This window comes from Lissotriton helveticus, chromosome 7 (genome assembly GCF_964261635.1).
Source record: "Lissotriton helveticus chromosome 7, aLisHel1.1, whole genome shotgun sequence".
NCBI lineage: Eukaryota > Metazoa > Chordata > Amphibia > Caudata > Salamandridae > Lissotriton > Lissotriton helveticus.
Window position 1 is genome coordinate 550,984,326 of NC_136068.1, and position 12,228 is coordinate 550,996,553.

The following is a 12,228-nucleotide window of genomic DNA, read 5'->3' on the forward strand; positions in this document are numbered from 1 at the left end:
ACCTGCCTGCTCACCCATTTCGTATTGCTTGGCCCTAGATGTTTGATATTCGCCAATCGCCTTCTGCGTTACCATCTTCTGCAGCTCTGCTTTAACAATCGACAATTCCCTTTGGCTCTCACCACCATCCCCACCATGAGCAATATCAGTAATGTGATGTTGTTCTGCGTCCGCTAGTTTCCCCATTAATCTCTCCACCTCTCTCCTATCATCTCTCCTTAGCCTCGCCGAACAGCTTATAGATTCGCCCCTTAAGGCCGCTTTAAATGCCTCCCATACACCATTTGGTTTGTACAATACCTATTAGCAGCAAAAAATTCACCAGACCATTTCGTGAGATGTTCTACGAATCTGTTGTCCACTAGTAACCTCCTTTCAAAGGTCCAACTAGTTTTTTTCCTTTCTAGATTATCCCATTCATAAGTTAGTACCAGCTGATTATGGTCCGAGATCACTTTCGGGAGTTTTTTTTATGCATACCTTATTTATTTCTGGGGAAGAGATTAAAAAGTAGTCTAGCTTAGTGTATTTCTGGAAGAGGTTGGAAAAGTATGTAAAACCTGGGTTGAGTGGCTCTTTTGCCGCCCAAACATCTCTCAGCCCATGTGAGCTAATAAGAGCCTTTAATGACGGAAAACTCTAGGTTTCCGTCCTGAGTATGTTGATTTGTTACACCAATCCGCGGAGATATTTCAATCTCCACAGAGTATTGTGGGGATAGACCAACTAGCTAACTCTCCTTCCAGGAAGTCATAAACCTCTGGGTCATCTTGGTTCGACCCATAAACTACACACAGAGTGTAACCCATTTCGAACTCCCATCTTCCCAGACAGTCCGCTTTAGATCTTTTAACCCCTCCCAGGGACGTTCTTGCTAGGATTGCGACTCCCCTAATTGACGATGATTGCGTTGAACATGCAACCAACTCAAAGCCGCTCATAAACAAAAGCTTTCATTTTAGCCCAAGGGAGATGGGACTCTTGAAGACAAAGTACGTCGATTCTGTGAAATTTCACAAAATTAGCCAACCTTTGGTGCTTCCTCCAGTCATTCATCTCACCTACATTAATTGTGCAAATTCTAATATTCATCATCCTGATGATCTAGTTTACCCCCTGCATTGACCTGAAACCTATACATCCAATCCTTTACTGGGCATTTAAACTGTCCAAATGAAAAGAACCCAAAAATTCCATAATGCACCATTTTTTCCCCATTTTCTAGTTTTCCCCCAAGCCCCCTTGCCCACTGCCCCCTCTCCTCAAGCCCACCCACCACAACCCCGACCCCCCTAAACCCCCCTGCACCCTCTTCAGTGAAGCGCTCAGACCTAGTCTGTGCACGTGATAGTTTTGCAGTGTTAGTAGTGAGGACTCATTTAAGAAAACCTGAAATCCATATAAAACACTTTGCCCCAAATAACCTTCATACTAAATCCACAGCCAGTCATTATCCCCACCATTTGTTGAAATACATCAGAATTTTCGTTTCTTGGAGAATATAGACCAATACATATTAAATACATATTTGCCTAAAGAGTCAAGATACTCCTTCGCTTTGATTTCAGAAGTGAAGTACAATGTCCTCCCCTCGTTTATTATCTTTAGTTGAGCTGGATTTATCAAAAAGGCTTGAATCTTCTTCTCCTGAAAGGGCTTAATCATTCCCCTTAATCTCCAGTGTCGCTCTACGGTTGTGTGGCAGTAGTCTGGGCGGACGAAGAATGAAACCCCTTCGCTGCTTCTCCTAGCATCTGGTCTAGCCTTTTCTGCAATAGACTGCCTCGGAATAAAGTTCCCAAGAAAGATTAAAATTGCCCTAGGCTTGTCCCCTTCCTTAACATTTCTTCGTATTTTAAAGGGGGTACGGTGCGCACGCTGTATTTCTCTGGACCAGTTCCAGTTTGAAAGCTCTGGAAATGCCTGTTCGAAAAGCTTAATCATATATGCTCTAACGTCTGATCCTTCGACCCCCTCAGGAATTCCCAGGATCCTCAAGTTGTTCCGACGGAGCCTGTTCTCCATTTCTTCTAACTTCCACTGTATATCCGCTACCTAGGAACAGTGAGCATCGACCTTGCTTGTGGCAGCAGCCACCTCGGTTTCTGTTGACACCACTCTGTCCTCAAGATTTGATACTCTGTCCCCGGTGTTGGTGCAGGCTTTAGATAGCTTTCTGACCACGCCCTGCATTTTTCTCATTGCAGCCTGAGTTTTAAGATTGTCCAGGCGTGTTTCTTCCCTATGCGCAATTATTTCTTGGTGGATTATCTCTAGAAGAGACATTGAGTTGATTCCACACATGGGCTTCCCTGCAAGGGCAAAGTGGATGAATGATCCCAACTCAGTTCTCGTTGAGGATGTACCTGACTCTTTAATTCGGCCAAAGGTCTTATTGCTGTTGTAGGATGTTCATGCTCGGGGTCACTCTCCGAATCCAGATTGCTATCCCTCAGATAGGAGCTGCGGTCGTCGTCCTCATCGGACCAGCCGACCCCCTCTGATACCGAGAAAAAGCATTCACTTGGTACTTTCTCCTTTTCATTGCAGAATCCTCCTGCAGCCATACCAGTCTCTGTGCTCACGGTGTCAACGTTAATCGCGGCCCCCTCCTCAGTCAGTTCCACCATCTTGACATGGACAGCAACGCAAGCCTGCAGAGGCACTTGGACACCACCAACCATCTTTCCTGTCTCATGCTGCACTTGAGAGCTTTCATCCATCTTTCCAATACTTATAGCTGCGTTTTCTAAAGCCTCCACATTTGCTAAGGCCTGAGACCTTTCTCCTGGCTGGGGGTACCCTCAGGGGCTCTCTGTGTAATCTCCTTTGCGGGGGGGTATGGCCGGGATGTGGGCTTCCTCGAGATTTGGTAGGGGGAGCCTCCCCGCCACACTATCAAAAATGTCCATAAGCCCCTTATCCTGAGCCACCACCTCCGCAGTTAAGCTATCGCCGTCGGTAGGAGCAGCTTCCACAGCTTCCTTAGCCCCCTTCTCCTTCTCCTTACCACTTTTCGAAAACAGATCCACAATTGATGCAGTCTGGCGGGTCCTGGCTGCTACCTGCTGCCTCCTTTTCCCTTGCTGCGTCGGGGGCGTTTGGTTTCTCTGCCAGTCCTCGCTTTCCCCAGCCGCAGTCCCTTCCAGCGTGGTCTTCTTCTTTAATGACGCCGCTTTCGACCCCACGTTGGCTTTAGGGGCCTTGTCTTCCCTTCGTGCCACGTTCCTTTGCTGAGGCAGGCTCTGCAATCCTCGGCGCCCACTTCCTCCTCTGAGCTCCGCTCCCTTCCGACGCCTGAGAAGCTGACTCTGCCCTCATGAACTCCCGACTGTAAGCAAGATGGCGGCCGCGTAGCTGTGGCCGTTTTGCAGTGGTGTAGTGAGGGCTAGGAATGTGCCCTAAGGTATCGCCGCGAGCACAGTCATGAGTATCCCCACAGTGTAAGAAAGTACCTGGGGAACCGGGAAACGAGATGATATCTGCTCTTACCTGCCGCGGATCGGCAAAGCAACTCTTACGGGCGTTGGTGCTGACAGTGGCCGTTCTCTCTCCCAGCCGCAGGTACAACTCCTGTCTTCTCTTTGTCTTGCTGTCTAGGATCAATACACAAAGACCAACTGCCAGTTACACCTAGTCATGTGAGCAAGGCACCAGGTGCAGGCACCAAATGGTTAGTGTTAGAACTGGTACCATTGGCGTGAGTCTCCCTTCCATTTTTCGCTGTTGTCTTTGATATGTTTTTGCTGGTTTAGAGCTTTGGGCACTGTGCCACTTCTATTCAGTGCCACAGTGAAAGTGCTCCTTATTGTAAATTGATGTAATGGATTAGTGATTCCATGATTGGCTTATTTGATTGATTTGTCAGACCCTAGTACAGTGCACAGTGCACCGAGTGTGCCAAGGGCCTGTAGATCAAATGCTGCTAGAGGGCTTGCAGCACTGATTGTGCCACCCACAGGAGCAGCTTGTAAAGTGTGTCTCAGGCTTGCCATTGCAGAGCCTGTGGGCAGTCTGGTACTGCTATGTCGACTTGGTAAGTGCACCTACTTACCAGTCCCTAAACCTTCCCTTTTCTACAATTTAGCCACCCCTAAGGGAGGCCCAAGGGCAGGGTGGATTGTAAGTGAAAGGTAGGACATGTCCTGGTGTGTGTGGAATGTCCTTATAGTGAATTACAGCCAATTCAGTTTTTCACTATTGACTAACATCTTATAATCCTGACTATCCCATGGAGCATGGTAGAAAAACGAACTTAGTGTGCCTGAACTCAGAATGTTAAAATACATCTTTTAGTGAAGGTGGTTTTTACATTCTGTGTTTGAAAATACCACTTTTAGAAAGTATTTATTTTCTTACCTAACCATCCAGCCTGACTCTGCTAGGTTGTGTACTGCATGTCTGGTTTGTGAGTGACGTGAGGGCTTGTGCTCCAGCAGTATGATGAGTCAGGGCTGGTCTGAATAGGACCTTGGCTATAGAGAGTGGGGGTCGGAGATTTCCTTTCACTCCCCTGAGCCCTCATAGAATAGAGAGTAGGGGAGGAGATTTCCTTTCAGCTCCCAGGCCAGGTCTGCTTTCGACAATGTAGTCACCACCTCCTTCCAGGAAGCTGTACAGAACTGGTTTTGGCCAGGCACAGGCACCCTCTGCCTTCAGAGGACAAACAAATTTACTAATATATATATTGGGGCCAAACCCCAAGACTTTAGATTACTCCTGGGAATCAAGACGGACCTTTGCCAAGGAGAAGAAACCAAGGAAGCTGAAGGATTTGACTGCCCCTGTACCAGTGTGCTATTTTCTGGGGTTGGACTGCAGTAGTTACTTAATTGCCAAGGACAGGGAAAAGAACTTTTATTGAACCTTCAACATCTTGAAGAAGAATCTCCAAGGGCATGAACTGTGCTTGCCTCCTGCTGAAGTCTCAAAGATACAAGACTTCACCACCCCCAGCTCCTCCTGAATTTCCTTGCTGGTAATTTTGTCTGCAGAAACCTGCGTAGTGTTGGGAGCTGGAAGCACAACTCAACGAAAAGAAGTGTGTTGCATTTGCAGCTGTTGCATCATTGGAGAAGTGTGTTGCCACAGCAAGGGTCGTCGTCGCATCACCGGAGAAGTGGGTCTCCGTCGCAGCTGTTTTTCGATGCATCACCGGAGAAGCGTATCCCTGCCACCATGGTTGCCGTCACATCCCCAGAGAAGCTTGTCGCTGGGCCTGTCATGGCTCAGAAGTTCCAAAATCGCCACACGGCCTTCGGGCTGCACGTATCGCCTTCATGTTGTCGCATTGCTTCAAAGACGCCATCCTGTTGCATCGCACAGGATTGGCGCATCGCATCGAGGTGCCATCTTGTCACTTCACAACCGGAACGCAACACTAGATTGACAAATCACCTAATCTCTGGTAAGGAACAGACGCACTGCCTACTTTGCGCAAGCAATGAGGATCACACGTATCACCTCTCCTGAAGCAAGGAACCGACGCATCGTTGTCCCTGCAAACCTCTTGTTTAACTTGCGTGACATATCCAAAGGTACTTTGGGAGAAACGTGTCGCATTTACCATTATCTTTGAGCTAAGCTATTTCTACCATATAAAAATCATTTTTCTTAATACTGTATTGTGGATTTTTGTTGTTTTTGTCTTGTGATAAGTATATGTAAGGAATACTTATTTTTATAAAACCTGTGTGGTGTCCATCTACAGTGTTATCACTGTAATACTGTATGTGTTCACATATGCTTTACACACTGCCTCTGAGATAAGCCTTCCTGCCCATGCCAAACTACCACAGGGTTGAGCAGGGCTTATTTTAGGGGTGTAGCCCCCTTACCCTGACTAGAAGCAAGGGTCCCTATTTGTACAAAGGTGCAAACCATTGCCAAATAGAGACCCTCCGTTCTAATGGTTAGGGCAAACAAATGCTAACTTTCCAAAAGTTGAATTTTCAGAATTGTGATTAAAATCCTACTATTAACAATGGTTTTTGTATGCAATTTTTTGGACTCCTAACTCGACATTCCTACTTGCTCCCAATTGAAAGTTATCACTTATTAAATTAAATAAGCTAATCCAATGTAATCCTCCTAGTATTGAAAAAGAATTGAAGAATGTTTCTCATGCAGGACATGTACAACTTGAAAGTACATGTCCAACTTTTAAAATACACTGCGCCCTGCCTTCTGAGCTGTGCAGGGCCAACCCTATGGGGCACTTACATGAATAAATAAAGAGGGTAGAGCCTGGCAAGAGATGTGCATTGTCAGTTCGAAATAGCAGTATAAACCTGCACACACAGGGTGCAATGGCAGGCCTGAAATATGTTTAAAGAGTTGTTTAAGTGGGTGGCAAAATCAGTGCTGTAGGCCCACTAGTAACATTTACATGCCCTGGGTACATGTAGTACCATTTTAAAAGGGACTTGCAAGTAAATCTAATGGGCCAATTGTATGCAAACTAACCCTACCCTTTTTAAAGGAGAGAGCACAAACACTTTAGCACTGATTAGCAGTGGTAAAGAGCAAGCAAAATCAAAGTCAGCAAGAGGCTGGAAGGCAAAAAGTTAGTGGAAAACCACGCCATGGATTCAGGTACAACAGTTTTTATTTTTTTGTTAGTGTTCCATACTCATGAATTTCTCAAAGGCTTCAATTCCAGGGTTACAAAATATTTCAAATGTACAATTCATCTTTGAAACTTATGTTACATTCAATTTGCACATTAAACTGCACGTTTTTACAATTCACTGGTCCTCTGCTTTGACATTTTCTCGTAGAGTGATAAATACAGTTTCCTCTTCATGGAGAAACAGTCTCCATGCTTGTTCCACCCTTTGTGAAATTTACAGATAACAATATGGTGAGAAACATATTTCAAGTTGTTCATCGGACGATCACGTCTGATCAAAAATTCGAAATTGTGAGTTTCAAGCATACACACTTGACTTGTATTCAAAGGTTTTACTGTTCCAAGCACGACCAACACCTTTTGAAATTTAAATATCTCAAAAACTACTAGACAGGTTTACATAAAAAGACAAAAAGCACATTTTCTGAGTACAGTTCTGCTATCATGAATGATTAAAGTGTATAAAGCTCTCGGTCACTCCAACAGTGTGTCCCAGCGCTAAATTCAACCTAGGTCACAGTTTGCAAGACAACCTATGCTACTTTATGCAAGAGTGACCAGAAGCATCTGGAGTGTATTTCTGAAAGGAATTTCTTGGGAGATGCTCTTTAAAGCAAGAGGCGTTCCATTCTCCGTAAGCCAACACCAAAAATGAACGTCCACCGCATCTAATGCGCTGAAAGCATAGTATTCTAACAGTGTGCAGACGAGGATCTAAGCTGGTAAGAGGGAGGGTAATGATGAATCTTATTATTCAGATGTTGAGGGCCACGTTTATAGATGCCCTGATGCAAAAAAAAAACAGAGCTTTAAAAATTATCCTTTTCTTAAAAGGAAGCCAGTGTAGATTGCAGAGGTGTCTGGTAACCGAGTGTTGTCGTCTGCAAATGCCCTGAATCAGGAGAACTGCAGCATATTGTACAGTTTGCAGTCATTTGACCCAATGGGGATCTCGAGATAAAATATATTCTCGAAGTCCAGCTTTGCAGTAAATAATGCATAGATAACTGTCTTGTGGGAAAATAAAAGGAGAAGTTGTATCCATTTTTTGCTTGACCACAATACACCAAAGCAATCCCCAGCTACAGAGGGGACCTGGGAATGAAAGTCAAGCTTTGTTTCAATTCTTACCGCAAGATTCCTTCTACTGAGGTGAGAGGAAGAGGGGGAAACTTCTTTGGCCAACCATAGCACCCAGTGTTTCTTCACAGGCTCAAAGAGATGAACCTCCGTGTTATCTGTATTCCACTGTACGAGGCTCTCTTGCAGCCAGATTAGCATATCTGTAGCGTACCATTCCACGTGTGGTATCATTTCATCCAGAAGCCTTTGCTGTAATGTAGAGCAAAATTTACAATGGGGAATTGAATGTGAAACATTTGTTTTGAATCGCCACTCACTCTTTTTTCCATATAGATGGACCCGCACAAAAGCTGCCCTGTGAAAACATAGATGCATAAATGGACCGACCTGTGCAAATTTCTTAAAAACTACAAAAGCTATGAACCAATCAAAATTCCTGTGATTTATTATGTGGTGTTATTTGATGAATCTGCAAAAAAGTTGAAATTACAGGAGTGGATATCATTCTAAAGGTCTGCCAAAGTACATGCAGATTTGACAAATGACAACCCCCATCCCAAACCTTCAAGGGCTCTAATTCAGAGGTTCATAGATATGTCTGAAGCAGTGACAGCAGAGGTAGGTAAGTGCAATTGGGCGGGGCTGGCGTGGTGGGAAGATGGGAGTTCGACAGACGCGGAATAAGTAGAATTACATAAATAAATTAAACCTATTCAGTCTACTCCACCCCCGCTGCCCTGCCCCGCCCCACTGCCCTTACCTGCCCCGGCCATGAGTGATATGAAGGTCCAGCACAGTCAGTTTTGCATATGGCACACAATGCCTGGTTCTGAATCCAGAGCCGACTGCGCACTGCAAATGTGGAGCTGCAGGACCCATGACACAGGCACTGGTGAAATTCTGACTGAAGGTTAAGGCCTTGCATTTAGAGCTTGCAGAACATAACTAAAGGACATGTGCAGCAGACACAGTGGCAACATGCCCTTGGCCCACTGCCTGTTGAGCATGACTAAAGACTGAGTAAACTGACCTGAATGTGTGGTTTTTGACACAGAGCTGAGGTGAGCCACGCTCTGTTTCCAGAGTCTATCATGTAGCAGGCTTGGGGGTGTGTGGGCTGGCAGTGCCCTGTGCCCAATGCTAATTGTAAAATGCCATGGAGTGTGAGACCTGTTGTAAAGTGGTGATACACTCCACAAAACCAAGGTTGTGTGTGCTGCTGATACAATGGTGCAGTGACCTGGCCCAAGATCTGACAGGCCTTGAGGCCTTAGACCATTGCTCTCCTCTGTGCACCTTGGAGCATGAACTGACGCAGGCCTGCTTGCACATGGCTGAAAGCGTACTTCCATTATAACCAATATGTGTGATAGAGGCAACTAGCATTAAAAAGCCTCAAAAAGTCACTCAAAATATTTTTTAAAGATGCATTTGGGATACCTTTGCGTGTACGTCATTAATGTAAATTAACAAAAAATCTCAAAAAGCCATTGGAAAACCTCACATACAGTGAATATATGATTTCATGGAATAATAAAGCAAACAATAACAACAAGTATGGTATTCATAACCTTGCAGATAAATCATTGGTGATATCTTAATTGACATCACCAGTGATAACACTGATGATATCACATATGATAAGTCATATATAACTGAGTGATGTTATTGCAATAAATGGAGTGGAACGGAAAACCATATTTAACAACCATTGAAATATAGAAAGATACGTCAGCGGTCCCTATAAAATATGGTCCTTTTATAACAGCTTCAACCTATCTGTGCATCATTAACTTTGCATATTGTTCAATAAACATTTTGTTGACGAAAGGTGACAAAACATGAATATTCTGTTTCAGGACACATCCATTGTACCGTGCAGATAACAACGTTAACAATCTTTCCCTTCTACAGACTTAATATGTTTTTAACAAACCGAAGCATGTTTTTCTAAACTTCTTGAATGACATCTCAGTGAGAACTTCAAACTACTCTACAGATCTTTACATTTGTCTGTTGTTTAATCAACTTTCTATTCATGAAAAAAGCTGAACATTATAGTTCCAATCAGTACCTGTTGTTATATACACCTTGCAGGCAACAGCCTAAACAATCTCTTCCTTTTATAGACAGAATGACTTTTTAACAAAGCAAATAATGTGCTCTAAAATGATCTAATTAATTTACTACAGTCAAACATACAGTCCAGTATTTCACTTACTGTTTTCAATAAACATTTCCTTGTTTCCAAAAGCACATTTTGAAGCTAAATGCCCCAAAATAAATATTTAATTCAAACAGTATATAACAGGTATCATGGGAACATTTAGAAGCCACTTGGCCTTTGGTCTTGTGATTTATGATGCAGGGACTGATACAATCTGCAACATGTGTTCACTCGTCCAATCAGGTTCCTTGCTACTTCACTTTTTCATTGACTGACTTGGACAATTCAGCATGGCAGCCCCACATTCCAGATGTCTATAAATAATTTGATCTCAATTAACCCTTAATTTTAAGTCATTTCTGCAGAAGGTGCTGAACAGATTTTCACAAAACCAACCCATATCACAGGTTTCACTACATCACTTCCCCTCACTCAAGTTCGTTAACATCCTTCAGCAGCCTTTCATACAGCTGCAATAGAAATTTCCCTATACGAATTATGGTTCAGCATTTCTGGCAGCATTCTTACCCATAAAATTGTTTTAAGGTGAAGCCAAATTCATTAAATTAAACATCAGTGTTATGGAAAACAAGATTTGACTATTGACAACAGGTTCGCTGATACTGAAAAAGTGAATGTACACAATGACTAGTAATTTATTTTTTGCTTTCACTAACCATTGTTATATCCATACCATGAATCTGTTTTCTACATATTGATAACCTCAACTAAGTTTTCACTGTCTTTCCTAGATTCTGCTGACTGCATGAAGTGCCCTGATGACCACTGGTCCAGTATCTTAAGAGACAGATGTATAGCGAAATCTATTAGCTTCCTGTCCTATGCAGAGTCTCTTGGGATGATATTAGCGTTAATGTCTGTTTTCTTCTTCCTTAATGCCTCTTGTGTCTTTGGTGTCTTTGTTTGGTACCGGGACACTCCAGTGGTGAAAGCGAACAACCGCGGCATCAGTTACCTGCTGCTCATCTCACTCAAGCTGTGCTTCCTCTGTGCTTTGAATTTCATTGGTCGTCCCACAAAATGGACCTGCATGCTGCAGCAAATCATCTTCGGGGTCATATTCTCCCTGTGTATTTCTTGTGTGCTGGCTAAAACCATCACAGTTGTCATAGTCTTCAGAGCCACAAAGCCCAATAGCAATCTTAAGAAGTTCTTAAGTCCAAAGATTGCTTACACCATTGTTCTGACCTGCACTTTAATTCCAGTGACCATTGGTGTTGCTTGGCTGACAACGTCCCCTTCTTTCCCAGAACACAGCACTAGCCCTGCCATGAGAGAGATATTCCTTGGATGCAATGAGGGCTCTGTTGGATGGTTCTACAGTATGCTGGCCTTCATGGGGCTCTTAGCTTGTGCCAGTTTCTTGATCTCCTTTCTGGCCCGGAAACTACCTGACAGCTTCAATGAGACAAAGTTCATCACATTTAGCATGCTTTCGTTTGTCAGTGTTTGGTTGTCGTTCATACCAGCTTATCTGAGCACAAAGGGAAAGTATATGATTGCTGTTGAGGTTTTTGCCATTCTGTCATCTAGCGCTGGACTTCTCTATTGTATATTTGCTCCTAAAGCATTCATAATATTTTGGAGGCCAGAGAGGAACACAAGAGACTACTTATCTTCAAAATCAAAGTCAAGTTTAAAAAATAAATACTAATGCTAACCATGCTTCATGCATGATTTGGTTTCCACATAATTTACTTTACATACTGCATTAAGGAGTAGAAATGTAGCACACCGGTAAGCAATTGTTCTACCGTACAAAGTCAATATCACATCACAAGGACATCTTGGGAATTACATCCTAATAGTGCAACAGCAAATACAATAGGACTTTCCTTTCAAATAGAAATTCTAGGATGGTGTGCAATTCAAATAACTACAATATTTAGTAAGTGCTTAATAATGTTTTAAAGGTGAAGTCACATTGTAAGTACTTCCAATCTAATGAGTTCGGAACCACCTAGAGCGATTAAATCGCCCGCCAGATACACAAGGTCAACCAGGCTATTTTTTTCAGGGCTTCATTGGGGGCACCAGAACTGCAATTTAAGTCTGAACGAGTAAACGCGGACACTTTCATTTCAGAGTGCCGCCCCTTTTTATGATAGAATTGTAAACAAAAGCGTAGTGCATAAGAGTTGCCACTGTGGAAGAACAGTGTTAACAAAACCAACTCTTGTTTATATGAAATATTGGTTTGCCATGTTACCGTTTTACAAATGTAAATCTTATACTTATTTCAGCTTTGATTTCCCAGGTGGGCGTGTGATGTTTTTGCTTCTCTTTTACATAATAATTGTTCTTTCATTAACATATTTTATGTGAA

The 12,228-nt window shown here is 43.3% G+C and overlaps 1 protein-coding gene across 1 annotated transcript in view; it reads left to right on the forward strand.

Moving 5' to 3' along the window:
• Positions 1-11,556, forward strand: part of LOC144769171 (extracellular calcium-sensing receptor-like) — a 143,443-nt gene extending 131,887 nt beyond the window's left edge. Inside the window, exon 6 of the mRNA XM_078653187.1 lies at positions 10,634-11,556. Within this exon, the coding sequence (XP_078509313.1) occupies positions 10,634-11,556 (923 nt within the window). The remainder of the gene's footprint in view (positions 1-10,633) is intronic.
• The last annotated feature ends 672 nt before the right edge of the window (positions 11,557-12,228 follow it).